The 20,588-nt window shown below is 38.0% G+C and overlaps 1 protein-coding gene across 2 annotated transcripts in view; it reads right to left on the bottom strand.

The window, feature by feature from the left end:
• Positions 1-4,653: 4,653 nt before the first annotated feature.
• sbf2 (SET binding factor 2) overlaps positions 4,654-20,588 on the bottom strand; it is a 113,817-nt gene continuing 97,882 nt past the window's right edge. Inside the window, exons 29-42 of one of the 2 annotated variants that reach the window (XM_083558695.1) lie at positions 20,450-20,533; positions 17,024-17,089; positions 16,282-16,460; positions 14,778-14,954; positions 14,094-14,195; positions 12,407-12,592; positions 11,417-11,543; positions 10,201-10,328; positions 8,159-8,383; positions 7,961-8,068; positions 6,904-7,094; positions 6,721-6,808; positions 6,391-6,522; positions 4,654-5,738 (exon numbers count right to left, since the gene is read on the bottom strand). In XM_083558695.1, the coding sequence (XP_083414821.1) occupies positions 5,640-5,738; positions 6,391-6,522; positions 6,721-6,808; positions 6,904-7,094; positions 7,961-8,068; positions 8,159-8,383; positions 10,201-10,328; positions 11,417-11,543; positions 12,407-12,592; positions 14,094-14,195; positions 14,778-14,954; positions 16,282-16,460; positions 17,024-17,089; positions 20,450-20,533 (1,892 nt within the window). In that variant the 3' untranslated portion in view covers positions 4,654-5,639. The remainder of the gene's footprint in view (positions 5,739-6,390; positions 6,523-6,720; positions 6,809-6,903; positions 7,095-7,960; positions 8,069-8,158; positions 8,384-10,200; positions 10,329-11,416; positions 11,544-12,406; positions 12,593-14,093; positions 14,196-14,777; positions 14,955-16,281; positions 16,461-17,023; positions 17,090-20,449; positions 20,534-20,588) is intronic. The other variant, XM_083558696.1, reaches the window with a different exon arrangement.

Raw genomic sequence — 20,588 nt, forward strand, 5'->3', positions numbered from 1 at the left:
GTTGAAATGCCTCTTCCAGAACAACACATTTGTCTCATTCCGCTGGTTGCAGTGGGACTCTCTCTTCCGCTGCATCCCTCTCTTCTTGCCGCGGTTGCCTAATCTTCTTCCTGCCACAGCTATATTTGGAGAGCACTGAGAGAGACACTTAAGCTTCAGCCCAGATGTGAAACTTGGGCCACGCCTGCTGAAAGCTGACATGAAGAAGAGCTCATAGGAATGGCCTTAGTACCACCAGCCAAGGTCAAAATGGCTGTAGGACATTTTAGTTATAACTGTAAATAAAAAAAAGGTTTGGCTTTGTGGTCCATTTCCAATGAGACTTCAATGTATTACAATCTGATTGGCTTCTTGGTATGTTCCAGGACTGGTGGCTAATAATAATCAGTGCAGAGCTTCAGTCAGAGATGAATGCCAGGAAGCAGGTGGAATGGAAACAAACACTGTTCTTGTCATATTTAAAGCAATACAGTGGTAGAGTGTTTTGACTCACTGGTGGCTATATTGTTGAGGGTCTGAAAGTCAGGGGTTTCCAGCACCACCCAGCTGCTACTGTTGGGCCGTTGATCAAGGCCCTTAACCCACTCTGCTCCAGGGGGCACAATATAATGGCTAACCCTGCACTCTGACCCTGTCTTTTTAACAAGCTGGGATATGTGAAGGAAACTATTTCATTCTGTTGTAATGTATATGTGACAAACAAAGGCTTCTTTTTCTGGTTCACCCAAACAGATCCCCATCATTTGATTAACTCAAGCATCTTGCTGTCATGACATGTTTCCTATAGATGTGGTTAAGATTTGTTCATAGAAACTGCTACTGTATCATAAAAAGTCTTCTAATACTCAAATTTTTTATTTTATCCTGGAATCTGGGCAGCTTGCCCACCTAAAGATTGATTTATGTGAAATGGACTGACGTATGAGTATGTTTGAGTATGAAATTGCCTTCTTTCCCAATCTTCTCATTCTGCTTATTATAAATCCTTTCTGAGTATTATGTTTGCTTTCTCTCTATATGACTGTATACTCTAATGATATAGAGTCTTTCTGGAGGGAACGTTTTGTTTCTTCCTGGTCATCTCGGGACGTTTATACTCACCACGGACACCCCTGGCTTGTTCATTAGGAATCTAAATCACAGGTGGTGTGCACCTATGTTAAATGTCCAATGACTCTCGAGACACAATGTCTGCTCTTTTCTCACTGCAAATAATAAGGCTTGGATCAGGACAGTCAAAAGTTCATTTCCAGCAAGTGTCTTCTTACCTCAAATTAGGTTTTGGGAGTGTGGTGCTAGAACAAAGGAAAGATTTGTTCATACCCTGTCAGACAGAATAAAGTCTAGAACATCATCTTAATGCAATATCTAATATCACAATAATATCCTGGCTTGGGAAACAGATCTATGGAACCTCCATGACTTCCCTTCAAATAGACAGCTGGAAGTTCACAGGGTAAAATGTAACATTGTACAACCACAATAAATACATAAAAGAAATCATGCAAATAGCCATATTATATTCACAATAGAACATAGAAAACATATCAAGTGTCTAAACTGAGGAAATGTTCCACTTTAAAGAAAAGTCATTTTAAAGTTTGATGGCTGCAACACGTTTTAAAATAGTTAAGACGGGACAACAAAAGCTGGGAAACAGTTAGCGTTGTTAAAATTACACAGAATGATAAACATTTTGCAACTAATAAGGTTAATTGACAACAGTTCAGTTTGATGATTGGGTATAAATAGTGTATCTCAGGGAGGCAGAGTCTCTCAGAAGTAAAGATGGACAGTGTCTACAAACTTTGGAACAATTTCAGAATAATGCTCCTCAACATATAATTGCAAAACAGTTGAATATCTCATCATCAATTTGAAGAAATCACTGTGCACAAGGGACAAGGGCGAAAATCAATATTGGATGCCTGTGATCTTCAGGCCCTCAGGTGAAACTGCATTAAAACAGTTTTGATTCTGTAATGGAAATCACTGCATATGGAAATAAGCCCATAAAACCTCCATAAATCATTATCTGTGAACACAGTTTACCTCAAATGCAGGTAAAATTTAGATTAAAAAAGAAGGCATGCGTGAACATGATACTGAAACATCACTGTGTTTGGCTGTTCTGGGCCAAAACGAATATAAAAAGTACTGAGGCAAAGAGGAAAACTGTTCTGTGATCAGATGAATCGAAATATTAATTTCTTTTTGAAAACTATGGACACCACCACTATGGGGAGGGAGCATCTGGCTTGTTATCAAAGCTCAGTTTAAAGAGTCGCATCTGATGGTATAGGAGTGCATAAGTGCCAGTGGAATGGGCAGCTTGCACAATTGGAAAGGCAATGCTGAATGGTATATACAGGTTTTAGAGCAACAAATGCTTCCATTCCCTGAAAAAGGTTTTTTCTCCGAATAGAAGCAACAAATGTTTCCATTCGGAGAAAATGCCTTTTTCAGGGAAGGCCATGCATATTCTTGCATCATTTTTAACAGCATACTGCATCTATTACAGTAGGATGACTTCATAGTAGAAGAGTCAGATTGCTGAACTATCCTGCCTGAAATCTAGACCTTTCACCATTTGAAAGCATTTGGTGCATCATGAAATGAACAATACAATAAAGACACAAGGAACTGTTGAGCAGGTGGGATCCTGTATCTGACACCTATGGGACAACATTCTTCTCCCAAAACTTCAGTAACTGGTCTCCTCAATTCCCACATGTATAAAGACAGAAGATGTGATGCTACACGGTGGTAAATATGGCACTGTCCTATTTTTTTTAAAACAAGTTACAGCCATCAAATGTCCTTATCTTTTCCTTAAAATTGTATATATTCTCAGTTTAAACATTTGATGTGATGTTTTTTTTTTTCGTGAATAGTATATGGATTTTCGAGATTTAATTTTACAGAAGATAGGATTCAAAGAATCTAGGACTAGGATGTTTTTATTAAACAATGACAGTTAATTTTATTAATTTTAATCTATTTGTTAATAAACTGATTTATTAATACATTAATTTAGATGTAATGGCAGCTTGAGCAATTTTTCCAAATGAAATGAATATAAAGAAAATATCCATGTTCATGTGCAAACTGTAACTATTGACACAATAAAATATTAGAGCATTTTAATTAATCATGTCATAATTTAATTATTTGTAACTCAACAAATAAATGTTTTAAACACCATCTGACTAATCATAATTGAAAAGTGCTGTGGTACAAGAAGTCACATTCAGAAACATAAATGCAAACATGTAAAAAGATATTTTGTCTTTTTTTTTGTAAATAAAAAAAGTTTAACAGTTACTTAGAAATGTTTCTACCATGAATTAAATCACATTTATTTTTGTCCTAAGGGAAAGAAAACATTTGCTCTAAATAATCCCTGTAATTGAACGATTTTATTCGAGGATGCTCAGACTCTTCAGCAAGAAATAAACACTAGCTCGCTGTGTAATAAATCAAGGCAGTATTATAATGCTCAGCCGGGTGGGCTTAACCCACTAGAGGTCCTCCATTATCATTAAAGGGGGTTAAGGGTAAGTTTCATTTCTTAATGTCAACACATAGCTCTCTTGACACATCCTATGTGAAATATGGGATAGTCTCATCACTTCATGGGAATGTTTACTGTACCAAAGCAGCCTAATAAATTAATAGAAATGAGAAAGAAAACAACAAGCACATAAACAAAGTGCTTTGCTCACTGATGGCCAGTAATGATATGAAGCAGTTTTTAGTTTGCAGGATTCAAATGGCTGATTAGTCGCTTGTAATGAATATCAAAAAAGTAATGGAAATAATCTTTCTGCATCACTATGCCAGGCATTCGATTCAGTGGGTTAAATATTACTGCGTCTAGAAAAAACAGTTAAACATTTACTATAGTTTGGACATTAGAACATGGTAAAGTTACTAATCCAAACCCGGAACACCCTGCTTGAGGCAATGTTCTTTTCCCCATCACATAACACTAGTAGTAGTTTCTGTGCAGCTTGTGCAGTAGGGACTGGTGATACATACAACTGGTGAAAATGAAATAATGAAAAAGAAAACCAACAAAAAAACAGATGTTGCAAGTATGAAAAGATTGTGTTGTGCAGAATTGTACTAAAAAAAAGTGTTTCTTGCTCACAGAGTGAACTACTGAGCACTTCTGAGTTAGTTCAAAAAGCAGAAAGCAATTCAATAAATCTGCAAATATAAAAAAAATTTCAAGAACAAAACCTTTCTGCTATAAAGATGTACAACAAAAAAAGCTTCCTAATTATTATTCCTTAAACAGTATGGCATTCTACTAGGTAGCCTTACCTGCTCTAGGTAGTGAGCAAATATACAGTACTAAACAGAAAGTCTCTTCGGGATTCTTGACCTTTGAGAAATTTACTGTGACTGCAAACAAGAAATGTAATATTGTGTTAGATGTCAGAGACAAAACAACATTACAAGGCACAACAATTTTCATTGTGTTATGAATTATGTTCAAGTAATTTTGATTTATTAAAAAAAAAAAAAAAAAAAAATTATATATATATAGCCGAATAGAAACATTAGTGGCATCACGAAATGTAGTACATGAGCTTAGTGAAGTCCTTTTCAGGTACAGGCACAGACAGCTGTGAATTCCTAAGCAACTTCAGTTTTGTTTTTTATTAAATGTACAAAATCACAAACCTAACCCAAAGCTACTGCATAGTGGTCCACAGATACAGAACTGAGTCCTTCTGCACACACAGAGCTCGATGATGAGAATAGAGAAATCGAGTGCACTTCTCATCCTGTCTTATAAACAAGCTGACTGTGAGAAAGCACTATTTTTTGGTCAGTATGTCCAAAAAAAAAAAAAAAGACAAAAGTGTATTGTAGCATCATATCGGTTAAATGTTAAAGCCAGAGCACTCTTACTATGGTATACAAATTAAAAAAAAAAAAAAAAAACCACAAAAAAACAACAACGAGAAACATCCATTAACATACATGCTACTCTTTAAAAGATAAAAAATTATAATAATTTACATCACAAAAACATGACCTGTTATGTATGGAGACATTCATGTATTAAAAATAGCATAAAGCATCAATGACTTAAATAGAAAAATGGATATTTGTTTTAGTGTGCAAAGTAATGTTTTTGTAGTGAATGCATGTATAAACACAAATGTTTGTGTACATAAAGTTATGCTTTTTATCTTTTAGCAAATCTATATATTTTAGGAGTGCATATCAAAGAAGTAAGTGCAAATAAACTGGCTTCTTCTAATTGTGCATCTTTGAATCTTTTCCTTTTTCTGCCGCTTCTTTTGCATCTTAAGCAGCAAAATCTTATCCTAATATATATTCCATCCATTCCACTTTGAGTTTTAGTGTGACTGTTTTGTAAGACTTTTTGAGCTCAGGAGTGTTCAAGCGGGAAAAGCTCAGTTCCGTTAAGGGTTAGTGTGGCAGTGACTCTGCAGCCTGAGTGCACACTTTGTAGTGATAAAGTGAGAGCGTGTTCCTCTGGTATCTCACACCGCTCGTCGACAGGCACTAAGGGCTTTGCTATGCTCCTACTAATCCACAGTGAGTCTCCCTTCAGGGAAGGAGACGGTGGTGATGAAGGTGAAGGTCTTTGGGGGGCTTCAGGCGTCTGAGATGCAGCTCTGGATCTTGTCCATCCACTGCTGCGCGCTCTGAGCGTTCTCTGCACAAAAGTTGTACACCCGCCTGGTCGTCTTTAGCTGGAGAGACGTTGAGATACATGCAAACATATGTAAAGTGAATAGCAGTGGGGTTGCTTCAGTACAGTACATTCAAATTAGAGTAACACTTATACGATGATTATTTTCCAACACTGACTACTTAAAATGAGGTTTGCAGTGACTAAGTGGATAAAAAGAGAAGTACATTTTTGTTACATCTGGCATTCTGCCTGAGATAAAGTAGTGTGATTACATTTGTTTAAATGAATGTTGTTATAAATCTATTACACACAGAGAGAGAGCGAGAGAGAGAGCGAGAGAGAGAGAGAGAGAGAGAGAGAGAGAGAGAGAGAGAAATAGAACGTGGCGATTTCCTCATCCCAGCATAATATCACATCAGGATGATTTGACAAATGTTGGCATTTTGAAATCACATATTTACAAACTAACTGGATCATAAATGAATTAATGTGTAATTCTTTAACACCTCAGTATGTGCCAGGTTTATGATAATAGAATAAAAGTTAACGACACCGAATGTGTAATGAATGACCTCAGTCAAACTGTTTGGTTACATTTTTGCTTAAACAACATTTTCCCTCCTTTTTGGTTAAAGTTATTGTGTGTATGTTAACCATTTTGATTTGAAATAGCACAGGTGTATCACATGCAGAGTGAGATCACTACTCACATCAAAGAAGGATTTCTCACTAATGTATTTGGGAGCGCCTATGGTTGGGGCGGCGATCACGACTGACTCCACGTCAGCCAGGTCAATGTGGCCACGGGAACTGATGTCTTCATCCGTATCGTAATACCTTAGCTGTGCAAACAAACTGCAGTAAGTTAATCTGATCGAACCCCAAACCCCCCCCCCAACACACACACACACACACACACACACACACACACACACACACACACACACACACACACACACACACACACACACACACACACACACACACACACACACACACACACACACACACACTGAATCACAAAAGATTCTGCAACACACCTGATGTTTTGTTATGTCCAGGACGAACCATCGTCGCTTCCAAGCTTTAAGCAATGCCCCTCTCTTATACAGGACACCTTCAAATGACCTGCAAGAACAAGATCAACATCACCAGAATAAAAAGAAATACAAAGTAACTAGGAAATTAAAACAGGAAGAGAAAAGGTACGCTTTTAGTTTTACCTGTTCTCATCGTTTTTAGGTGTAAACTGATTATAGAGTGTTGCGGCTCGGCGACTCATGCCGTTGGCGGCCGCGGGGCTGCTGTCCTCCCCCAGGCCGCTATCTGGAAGGTGCAGCATGGAGTGGCGCTGATACGCCTGCAGGTTCGAGGTGGGAATCAAGCCCGAGACGGACACGGACTGTTTCCTTAACTAAGAAACAGGAGATACAGGAAAAAATCAATGCATACAAATCTATCAGACCACCACTAAAACCAATGAAACAATCACAGATCAAATAATAACAATCACTTATTCCACAAAGGGATGTTTCTAAATGTACATATTCATGCATAGTCATAGATCCCAATGTTTTGAATATTATTAATGGTAAAGTGGTAGTTTTCTACTGTTCATAAAAAAAAAAAAAAAGATATATATATATATATATATATATATATATATATATTCGTCATAAATAATGCTTATTTACTTTACTTTTTTCTTTATTTCATTACAAAAAAAAAAAAAAAGACATAACACCAAAAATAAACAGGTTCATGCAAATAGTAAAACTGTTATGTGATATAAATATGATTTTATAAAAAAATATTGATGTGTGTACGCAAATCAAATAATGCTGGAAATTGTGGCCTACATTTGTGATAAAATTGTGTGAAATTCTGTCTTTAAATTTCTGATACACAACATGAAAAGTGTGATCATTTTATTACAGGTGGCTTGGCGTCACTACCCAGAGATTAATAAGAGAAAAACATGGTGGATCTGATATTAGACAAATTAATTAATATAAAAAAAAATTATTTTGAAAAATGTGAAAGATTTTTTAGTTAAAATATTGATTAAACTATATATATATATGTGTGTGTGTGTGTGTGTGTGTGTGTGTGTGTGTGTGTGTGTGTGTGTGTGTGTGTGTGGATGGCCAGTAATTTGAAAACTAAAAAAAAAAAAAAAAAATGTAATTACTTATTTATGAAATTAAATTGTTTTAAATGGCAGACATTTTATACATAAGATTAAAAGAGACAAAAATACAGAAGGAGCAGAAGTCTTACATTGCCTTCTTGTTTGAGGTCATCCTGTACACTGGCTCGTACTTTTTCTAGAGTTGCATGCCATCGCTCAGGCACCTGACCAAGTTCTCCTTCCAATCTCTCAATGTCCTGCAAACACAAACATTCAGCTAAATACTGTGCCTGGGTTCATCCTGATAGTGAGGAGGAAGACAGAAGAGCAGATTAAACCTGACATACAGCCAGTAGTTTGGTGATGGCATCGGGCTGGACACGGGCTACACTGCCGTAGCAGGGCCAGACGATCCTCCTCTTGTTGGTAGCGATAGTGTCTGTCTCCTCTGAGCTCTCTGTGGACACAGCCAACATTGTCCAGTCATACGAGGGTCCAGTAGACAAGGTCTCGGATGTGTAGAAGTCCCATTTGGTCAGGTTGGGTATGGAGATGGATGGCCTCAAAACAGACTAAACAACACAGAGAGGAAATAGAAGAAAGAAAATATAGTGCAACAAGTACAGTGATGTGGATTATCGCTCTATTCAACCACAGACAAATGGTTATCACATACATTTTTTACATTAAATAATAAATGAAATTAATGAAATAATTGTGACTGTGAGCATGTGAATAAACACCACAAAAAATTAACTGGTTGATTTATTCATGCTGGGATAAACAGGAGTGGAACTTGCTAAAGGCTGTCTTTTATCTGAGCAGGACAGTGTCTCTGCCAAATTCACATCAAACACAAAACTGATCTAAACCAGACACAGTATGAAGATGCTCCTTTTCTTTTCATTGTACTTAGATCATGGTTCAAAAGACATGATGTTTTCATTAGGGCTGTTTTATTTCCACCAACTAGCTCACACTCGTGACACGGAAATACAGAAAATAACAAAACAAACAGCATGATGCCAGATCTTGATCAGGATAGAAAATGGTTAAGAAATATGCTTGTAAATGATTTACTTTTGGCTGTTATCACCTATGCATATGTTTAATTAGGGCTGTTGGTACGACTTGACCAGATGCAGCTAGGATTAATGTGGGATGTCACAGTAAGGTCTTGACATTTCCGGTCTTGTTTTTTAGTTACAATGTGGCATGTCACCAATCATAGTCATAACCAAGATTAAGGTGTTTCTCATCTAACTCCTCAGTTAATTGGCGACTGATCAGGGCCATTTTAAAAGCTGGCTCAAATCTAAAAATATTAATTCTAGTGCACTGGAAGATTTGTTCCCTATGGAAATCCGACAATGCACCAAAAATCATCAATGCTCACTATATCTCCTAATTTGGGGGAAAGAATGGATAAAGAACTCTTTCTTGAAGTGGATCTCAAATAACATTATTAGCATTATTTGATGTTGACTTACCCTATATACAACATCAAATGATAATAATGATTTACATTAGTAGCATTATTTGATTTTGTATATAGGGTTTGTTTGACATTAAATTTGACTATCTAGCCTACAATCCCTCTTTAATGCCATGACTGAAACATGGTACTGACATTTTTATATTGCAAATAGAATCTAAATATTTTATGAGTTGTTTTTGTGTTTTGAAGAAGAAAAGTGCAGCAAGCCAAAATAAATACCAGTGCTTGAGATTAACTACATGATTGAGACAACCCTGATATTTTTTTTTTAATCCAACTTGTGTTTCTTGCTTGAGCACTAACTTGTGGCCTGACTGGTTATAAGCTAAAAAAATGTTTGATATTGTGAAATTTGCCATGAACATAACAAGGGCGAACTTTGCAGCTTTCCTAAACTGTGCCAGCGGTTAGAGAAAGAGTGTGAAAACACTCTAAACCCCTTTAAAGTCCTAACAGCCCCAGAGCAGTACAACCATGGGCCACTAGTTTGACAACCTTATAAAGTTCTACTGTAGACATTCCCATCTCTAATTACTTCATCCACAACTCTTGTTTTTGTGAAGTTCAGCGGCTCAAGCAAAACAAAGAAAGCTTACTATTTTCAAAGGTCAAATACAGACATGGTTTTATGCAAGAGTGCAGAGCTATTAATCATGCCTGTAATCTTGGGTGATTGAAATGTTTGGGAAGGATAGAGGAGACAACCTCTCAAAGAAGTGTACTAGGGTAAAAGCCTCGAAGGCTGAAGGACACACATGCACCAGCCTGTCTGTGTAACACACACACACACACACACACACACACACACACACACACACACACACACACACACACACACACACACACACACACACACACACACACACACACACAATTTCCTCTCACCCTTACCTCTGTCTCAGAAGAGCTGTACAGGTAGTTGAAGAAGATCGGACTTCTGCGATGCATTCGGTTTATACACTCCCAGATACAGATCCCTTTCTTGGCCTGCTTGTCTCCTTTATCCTCAAACAATGTGCCTTTATAGTGAGAGAAATATAACAAAGGGCTGCTTGTAAGAAAAGCTGTTATGCGTAACACAAGCAGCTGAGAGATCAAAACGAGAGATAAGGGATCAGGTACACAGATTAAAACAAGCGTGATAAGTGCTTCACTACAGGCACGTGCAACTTTGGCACATTCTGGGTGGTACACAGACCGGTATAAAGTGTTAAGTGCTGGCCGTTACAATATTCTATGTATAAAACTTAAAAACAGACCTGAAGAAGCCCTTTGTTCATTTTTGTTTTTGGTTTGTTTTCTTTTTATGCAGCAAATACTACCAATTACTTTACTATTAAAGTAAAGAAAAAAGTAAAGAAAAGAAAAAAGAAAAAAAAAACCACCAGTTATTCTCCTCTATATTATACACAATAATGCACTATTCTAAAGTTCTGAAACTGTGAGTCAAAAGTGCTACTGAAATCTTATACAGACATGATACATGACCTCAATCTGAACAAAAAAGTGGGAAAAGTGTTGAGTAATTTTTTACATCAATTTATTTGGTGTACCAGGTGGCCTGCTGTTCTCAGAAATTGAATTTACGGAGATCTGTGCATGCTGACTCAAGTTTTGATTATTACCATAGAAACAAGGTCACTCACCGTACTCTCGCTGTTTTACATAGGAGATTTTACGAATATTGCATTTCCCAATTCAGCATTAATCACATCCTTACCTCAGCAACTTTTGCTGTATTAAGCCCAATGTGAGCACAAATCAACAGAAGGGATGTGTGATCAACAAAATGATTGATTTCTTTTTACATTTATTAAAGCACTTAGTGCTTTTTATTCATTTATAAATTTCGCACAACAAGCGCCTTTTTCTTTCTTGAGAAATCATAAAATTTCTCCACAGTGTGTTTGGGATTAAATCTTAAACAGGAATTTACACCGAATTTGCTGCTTTAGTACTGTCTTTATAAAGTGAATTGCAAATCTATCTACTGTAACATATCTAATCTCTTTTATATTATTAAGATTATGTGAACCTCATGCCTTGTATAACCCAGCTGGCAGATTTATTATTATTTTTATACAAACCTTATGACCCTCATACACACCGTGTTCAAGGCGCTCATAGTCTGAGTCCAAGAGGAAGTTCTTGAAGCGATTGGAGACGTAGTGGTATGCCAGGAACTTCAGATAGTACTGATTAAACTCAAATTCCAAAGGGTATTGGTTATGGATCTGGAATGAGAGAGTCAGCACAGTGAATTAGACTCTGGACAGTCACATTTAATCAGACATGTGACCCCATTAGCTAGTAGTTACAGACAAGATGAGGTGGATCTCAGAGCGAAACCTGTCAATCATCCAGATAAAGAATGTGGAGGGAAAAAAAAGGACATTGTAGCAAGACTGACAACAACGAGGGCCATCATCCAATTGTTAGCTGGGACCAACTTCGCGCTAAGTCTCACATTTGGGGCCATCTGTGTTTGTTGGCAAAAACAACAGCTGCTTGTAAGATGAGGCAGTTCTATTTTCAGACGCTTTCTGCCATACTTCTTTGCACAGGTCATTTTGGCCACTCGAGCCGCGGTTTCATCACCCTCGCTGGGAAACAGTGGAGATGAAGCAAGAGGCTGGGAGTGGTGCTGAGATCTATGCTGGGTGTGAGAGAAGTCTTTATGCCTTTCCTGCATATTTACAGATATCCACATCTCTCCTCTTTAACCAAACTAGCCGGAAGAGAGCAAGCTTGACATCCCTGATCTCTTATTATATAAAAGGGATGACAACAGATAACGGCCAGAGGGAATAGCAATTTTTTTTACCTGGATTCAAATACCTGGATTCTGTGCGTTACATATATTTATATGATGTCTCATTTATAGATCTACTGTATATGCTGCCATTTAAAAAATACAAATACAAAACCTTCAAAATCAGTGTTACTGTGTCTAAACTTTTAAGCCAACTTTAATGTAATTTAAGCATGATAAGAATCAATGGCCATATTGAACAATATAGAACGAAGCAGAAAGATCTATTTGTAGTGGTCATTTCACAATTTTCCATTTGCTCACTAGATAGGTCTTAGCACTCACCTGGTGTACGCAGTCAAGGAACTGCAGGAAGATAGGTGTGAAGCCACTGCCCTGGCTGCTGAGGTTCAGGTTACTGCGCTGGCTAAACTTGTGTCCAAATGACAGCCATTCCTTTTCCACCAGGACCTGGAAGCCCTCCAATGTCCGGTAGAACGGGTCACTGAGCAGCTGCACCAGGGACACCACCTGCATAAGGAACAAAAGAGAGTATTAACCAGGAGGTACAGTTCTCCCATGAGCACAATCAAATAGAACCAGACCAAACAGGATCTGACAATAGAGATATATATATAAAGAAAAAAAAACAAAAAAAACACTCAAATTAACATTGTTCATTCAAAAGATATTACACCATACCAAAACCAATGCACTGCTTAAAAACAGTAACTAGTCTTAGAAAGCAAAAGTATTTTTTCCCAGTCATTTCAAACTGCATTTTATTGGCTCTGTACATGTACCTCGCACATGACAATAATGCTGAATCTAATCTAATCTAATCTAATCTGCTTGCACAAACAGTACCAACAAACCAGACTGCTTGAATTCTACTTCCATTCAGTAACTAATGGAAAACTACAGTTACACTTCAAAGTGCCAAATTGTTACTTTGTACAGTTTAGGCACTGGGAACATAATGCATGGAATGTATGGAATTCTGTTTTGTAACCTCTCCTCCTAGACAGATATGCTGGGTGTCATCTGGAAAAATCCAGAACATGCGGTTCTCTTTCGTCTAAATGAAGCAGGCTATCAGCCAGAGAGAGCGAGCATATGGAGTATATTTAATCAGAACAAGACTAAGATGGAACCATAGAGAGCTAGAGAGCGAGAGAGAGAGAGAGAGAGAGAAAGAGAGAGAGGGAGAGACAGAGGGAGAGAGAGAGAGAGAGAGAGAGAGAGAGAGAGAGAGAGAGAGAGAGAGAGAGAGAGAGAGAGAGAGAGAGAGAGAAAAGAAATAGACTGAGAAAGACAGGCAAACTACATGGGGAAAATAGAGACAGAGAAAGACAAACAGAGAGATACAGATAAGGACAACAAAAACAGAGTAAAACATTTACCGTAGTCAGAAAAAAAAAGAGAGAGAAAACACAGAAACAGATATAAATAGAGTGATTAATAGAGTGGGTGAAAAAGAAAGCGAAACAGATCAAGAGAGACAGACAGAAAGAAAAACTGCTAGTAGACAGAATGAGAAAGAATGACAGAAAAAGAAAGAGAGAGAGATACATTATATAAAGAGATAGAGAAAGAGACAAATAAGAAAGCGAGAGAGAGAGAGAGAGAGAGAGAGAGAGAGAGAGAGAGAGAGAGAGAGAGAGAGAGAGAGAGAGAGAGAGAGAGAGAGAGAGAGAGAGAGAGAAATGTGCTCTGGTTCCTGCACGTATCTGGCATGGGCATATTCTCTCTGTGCCCACTCTACAATGCTTCATTTTACAAGCTCAGGAGGAACACAGATTTGAGGACACACACCACCCTCGGCTAATAAGGCTGAAGTCGTTTATCCACGGAACATCTGATCTCAGGCTGTAAGAATGTGAGAAACATTGTTTAAACTGCAGCTACACAAAAACACCTTTGATCGGGTCGGTCCAGTCCGATACTAACCTCAGCACAAGGTGGTGCAGAAGCTCTGGTCTGTCAGTTATTAATAAGAACACGACTGATAAATGTGAGGATGGAATCTTACCTGTGTGGTGATGTCCCAGCCATCCTCCAGACTCAGCAACACAGAGGACCCGCTGTCCAACAGCTCTACTAGGATAAGGGCCAGCTGTAGAAGCTTGTGCAGCTGTGACACACAAACACATCAGCAAAACACCAGGTTTAATCTCAGGCTCTAACTTTAGCTGTTCCTGTGTATTTACTGCCACGGTCAGCTAGGTACAGGCACAGTTCACTGCTGACTAAGCTGTATGAGTTCGCTTGGCAAACAGCCTCACAGATAATATTGTTCTTGTGTACGGAGGGTAAGAGGGGTTCTCAGGGCAAGAGGTCTTTAAGGGGCACGGTGCTTAGCGTGGTTAAGTTCCCATCTTTGTGTCAGATCATTTCCCTGGGGAAAGTTAACCAGAGGAAGTGCTTTGTGAAAAGGGGTCAAAGTCTCGGCAGCGAAAGAGGGTCCATTCTCACACTAATGGCAGTGCGATACTGCAGAAACGCAGCATTAAGATAAAATGTGTGGTGCACCGTGTGCTCAATGTTAATGCTGTATCCCATAAGTCACTCATCCAAATTTCATCATACGTTTTTTAAAAACAAATACTGTGTATATAAATGTGAACATATAAATGCGTATATAAATCACACACTCTCCTTATGTGCATCTTCCAAAGTGGCAAATAAATAAAACCCAGTGGTGGGTGAAACTCACCTGCATAATCCATTCGCTCTCCTCCAGGGATTTATGGAACGATTCGTTGGAGTCAGTAGATGTGGCACTGGGAGCGCACGCACGCAGCAGTTTTTTGAAGGACGCCTTGGTCTGTCGTGTGTCCGCAAACTCAACTGGCACCAGCTCACAGTTCAGCATGGAGTCCATCTTAAAGCCCTGAAAAGTCATAACTCTGCTTTAATGCTGATAGAAGGTTTGACACTGCATGTACGTTCGAAGGCGGGTTTACATTGTATAATATTTGGTCCAGATTTGCGGTTTAGAATTAAAATCTCAATCCAGAAATAGTTGGGGGACATCTTTGGTGGCCTTAGAACGCAGTCTTGAGCCGACGAGTGTGAAGACTGCTACAGTGCTTACCACCTAACTCCACTGATAGAAATATGTCATAGGAAGATGAAAACCCAAACACAATTGATGATGTAAAAACAAAACAAAAAAAAAACAGTCTGTTATTGAAATCTCCCCCTAGAATTTACTGAGACTGCACAGTGTGATAAGAAACAAGCTCAATAGCTTAACAGGCTTTAATTAAAGGAAAATACAAAACCAGTTTACAGCAATAAAAATTACTGCTACGAAATAAAATGACTTCTATATTTCAAAGTGCATGAAAAGATACAAAAAAGATCTGCTTAAGAATCCACATAAATGGCTGAATATTAATTTATGTGAAATCGGCAAGCCAAAAAATACCATCATCCATTTTCCACTGTGCACAAAAGAATAGTCGAAGCTCTCTCTTTGGTCCAAATATAATACAGGTTTAGCCAAAATAGGTGAACCCTATTGATAAATCAGATCTTTATATCAGCAAATATTAATATCTTTTCAGTTAGCAGATTTTTTATAATCTGGAAAATGCACTTAAAGGCCAAAATGGTGATATTCACTTCAATGCTATGGAATGTAAAATAACAAGTGTTAACTGACACATCATGTTGGGACGGGGGACCGACTAAATCCTAAAGTCGTAGTCAGACTCGGAGCTTCTTGCAGTGACATCTATAGCAAAATATTTGCTATAGATGTCGAATTTTGTTCTTTTCGTTTGAACCTGCATGTTTTGTGTTACGCATGGTGGTATGATCACAATGGTAAATAATAATATTGTGGCATACATGGAACTAATATAAAGCTTGATAACAGCTGCAGGTATCTGTAGCTTATAATAACCATTTTAACAGACTTTTCTTTTTTTTTTAGGCATGAAGAAATGCTATGACTCATTAAACTTAATAAAATTATAATACATTTCCATTAGATACTGACAAAAAATATTCTTAGGCATAATAAATTATAATAACATAATATTTTCCATCACATCCCCTTCAATGCTATTTGAACTCAACATTGAGAACACGTAAAAAAATGTTTTTTAAATATTTTTGTCATATGATCTTTGTGTACAAAAATGGCTAAATGACTAAATATGGAATGTAAAACTAACACAATTGAACATACTTTTAGCTAAGAGACATACCCTGAGGTGAGACTTTTCTCCAAAGATGTAGAGAGCAGCTTGGTGCTTCAGGAGCTGCGTCTGGAGGCTTTCACATCCTGCAGGGGGCGTCAGATCCTTGCCTGCCAGCCGTGTCCCGACATCGACTGCAGAGAGGTGTTGGCTGAACCTGTTGCTGGAGCGCAGACTCGCCCACACCCCTTTCGTTAAAAGAAAGATGCAGAAGTATTAGACCAGGATGACTGGGGTTTTTTTTTTTACACACAAATTATAATGACAAATGCAGGAAGAGGAAGTACTGTACGTTCAAAGTACCGTGTTCTTTACCTCAGAATCAGTCAGAGTAATGAAACTGAACCTCAAATTTTACTCCTAACTCAGAGACTGCATGTGCATATAAACTGAATTCGGTTCACCTTTGGAGCACTGAGTAATCTCCCACCCGCCTGCAATTTTAGCATTGAATACCATAAGCTCACTCAAACTGCTGTCCTCAGCTGGAATGTCCCGACAATTATAAACTAGAAGACCGCGTAACACTGTTCTTGAGTCAGCACAGACCTGCTCCTACACACCAAAACACTAGCCCCTACTGTAAAGCTTATGCAGGGGAAATGAGGACATCAGCGAGGTTTGTGGTACGTAATTGGCTGAGATGTTACAGAACCCAGAGTTAGGGAAGTAAACCATGACCTGGCAGAAATAAATGTTAGGAAGAAGATTTGTGAAAAAGATTAGTGGATTAGTTAATGAGGAACTATACCTTGATTGTTGAGTCTTCCTTTAGCTTGGTTTGTGTGAGTGAAAAGTTTGTCCTTGTACCCAAGAACTGGTAGATTAAAGATGCAGATGCAGATGCACAGAAAGAGAGAGAGAGAGAGAGAGAGAGAGAGAGAGAGAGAGAGAGAGAGAGAGAGAGAGAGAGAGAGAGAGAGAGAGAGAGAGAGAGAGAGAGAGAGAGAGAGACGGAAGGACAGAGAAATAGCATTAGATAAAAACACTACACACACTGCAAAACACTTCTGTTAAGCTTGCCAATAACTTTTTTTTTACAGAGCTCCATGGGTAGTGGTGCTTCATTAGACTAAATAAATAAACAAACAAACAAACAAATAAAACCCTGTTCAGTCCAAACTCATTTTTATTGGAAGTCTAAAGTAAAGGATTTTATGTACAGCTTTGCAACTCCTTAAATGAAACATTAGTTTCAAGAATTTTTTCATGGATTATTTAATCCAAGATGTTAAAAAAAAAAAAAAAAAAAAAAAGTTCTACGTTCACTGGCCACTTTAATAAAAACATCTGGACACCAGCTCGTTGGGGTGCAATTATCCAGTCAGCCATTCATGTGGCAATGTACAACAGCAGAAGACCGCACTGACCACGCTTCCATTCCTGTCAGCCAAGAATAGGAACCTGAGGCTACACGACATGGTCAGTATTTAAAAACATCACCTACTCGCCTACTTCAGCTATAAAGAGCTAAGTAACTTTTACAAGGGACAAATTATGAGGCTTGGTCATTGCATCGCCAAAACAGTTTTTCAGGCACCATTTGATTAGTAGATATCAAAAGTGGTCCAAGGAAGGACAAACGACAAGTGGAGACAGGGTCAAGGCTTCCAAGGCTTTTTGATGGGCATGTGACCAAAGTTCCGAATGGTCCAATCGCAGAGACGAGCTACTGGTGTAAGCATTGCTGCAAAAGTTAACGCTAGCAGATAAAATGGTGTCAGAACGAGTACCGCCTACATAAACATGTTGCAGACCAAGCATGGCTCCTCAAGGTAAAGCTATTCTCTAATAGCAGTGGCTTCTTATTAGCAGCATAATAAGCCTGGTCACAATGCAAAAACTCTTTGACAAATTGTTTAGAAATCCGTTGAGCAACATGACAAAGGTGTTGACCAGTGGTGGACTAAGTCTACAAACCATGTACTAAAGTTAAAGTAGAGATACACTACTATAAAATATGACTCCAGTAAAAGTGCTTAATTTAAACTTTCACTTGAGTAAAACTACAAAAGTATTTGTCTTCAAGATACTTAAGTATCCAAAGTACTATGGTTTCTTATAGCTATAATGTTCCTATTATAATTTTTGTCACAAGACTCTCTGAAAACCGCCTTTTCTACATTAGAAAAACTGCACAAATATGGCGAGTTCGAGTCAGGAGTTTCTTTTATCACTTATTCCTCTCAAAATGTTCTACTTGCTGTTGAACTGATGCTGAACTGTATGATCATGGTAAGTAGATACCACCAAGTGGCAATCAAAACCAGTTTAAAACAGAGCACGCAATCTGTCCTGATTGGTGGCTTGCTGCCTGCTTGACCAGTTAATTTTTTATTCACTTGTACATAAAAAGCAACGACCGATTTCACAAAATGTAGTTGAGTACAAAGTAAGTACTGTAATGTAGTGACGTTAAAGTAAAAGTCTCACCAAATATACTTTATACTTTAGAAATACTTTAGTAAAGTACAAATACGTGACGAAGCACAGTAACAATTTGCTACATAAAAAATTGAGAACTACAGTTACAAAATCCACAATTACATTTATTTCTGTCCACCACTGGTGTTAACATGACATCAAAACAATCCAGATCTCGATCTGATTGATAATCTGTGAGATTTGCTGAACAAGCAAGCATGACCCATGGAAAACCCCCTATGCACGTACAGAACTTAAAAGATCAGCTGCAACACACCTTCAGAGGTCTTGTAGAGTCCATGACTAAAAGAGTTGGAGCTGATTTTGTGGCTATAATATCTAATTACAGCATGATTATGTGCCAAGTCACACAGGCTTCTTAAACCGGTTCCATGAACGTGACATCAAGTTCAATGTTCTTAACAAATCTGCAGCAATTATATGAAGCAATCATGTCAACATGGACCAGCAGCTCGAAGGAATGTTTTCAACAACTTATGAAATATTGGGGATGTTCAGAGAGTAACTAAGTACTGTGAGATCCTTCTCAGAAAGAGATGTGAGGCTCTGATGGTGTATGAATACCACAAAGCCTTTTGTGGTATCCAACGTTTTGGAAAGATGATAAAACTTGGTTAGATTTCCTCTCATCTCTTTACATCCCGCGTAATGAGTTGACTTTTACCTTCTACAGTATAGTCGTATATTTTATACAAAGTTTACCAACGTCCTGACTTCTAAAATGAGTTTGAATTGAAAAGGCTTTTTTTTTCTTCTCAGTAGAGAAAAAAAAAGTTCTGTCTATACTAATCGGACATGCATTACAGATAAAGTGAATAGAGATTATGTTGGAAAAAAGGAATATTCCTCTAAAACAGCCAGTTACAGCCAGTGTAACTGTTAACATTCATCAAAAGTGTTAATAGATGGATGAAAATAAGGGTTAAATGCAAAATGCCCATGCGAAGAAATGCAACTCTGGTACCACACTTATGACTTTGTTCCTCTATAATTTTATTACTGAAGTAGAACCGATGGTTGAACCTTCCATCTACACTCCCTGCTTAATTGTTTTTCTTATTATTCCTTCTCTGTCTTGAGCAGTTACATCTCGGCACCCTTCGGTGCACGCTGATGTTTCATGACATCATGCTAAGTGACTCAATTCCACATTTCTACAAAGTTCAAGACTTTGGAAGTGCCTCACTGTATTTGGATTGGGCTCTAAATGGTTGCACCTGCTGATGAAGCAATGGTACATTCCTCTAAAGGAAAGGATTAGTTTAAGAGCTGAGGTCTGAGTCACGACTTTCAGCAGGTCGTGTTTAATCCAAATTGCACCAAGGTCACTCACTTTCACTACCAGTTTCACGATAGATGAATTGACTCAAGCACTGATTTAAAAAAAAAACTGTTACACATGGCAAACGAATTAAATCTTGTCTATTTTAGATCACAGCTTTTTAATTCTTAATTCAGACTGTGGGAAGTGTAGAATTACTTACTTAATAGTTCATGAGCATCACACTAACAAACATCTGCAGAGCGGCCTCTTGATAATTCACAGCAGGCTAAAATCAACATGGTGTGTGTGCGGTTGTGTGTGTGTGTGTGCGCGTGCGTGCGTGCTGTCCAACTGTGATCAATAAAACACAATCAGCTTTCAATTTAGAATTGAAGCCAAAAAAAGGGCTTTTAAAATTTTTTTTAACTCTTTTAAGAGAATAAAAGTAGCTGATCATGCAACACTCACCCCCTCTGGTAAAACTGTTGGTGAAAGAAATATCCAAGTGGACAGGAACCATCTTTGGGATTTTGGTTGTCCTCCTTTCAGTTGCTGTGAAACACACATGATTTGCAGGAGTGGATTTTTGATTCAGAAAACGCATGTA

Source organism: Silurus aristotelis, assembly GCF_946808225.1.
Source record: "Silurus aristotelis genome assembly, chromosome: 13".
In the NCBI taxonomy this organism is placed as follows: Eukaryota; Metazoa; Chordata; class Actinopteri; order Siluriformes; family Siluridae; genus Silurus; species Silurus aristotelis.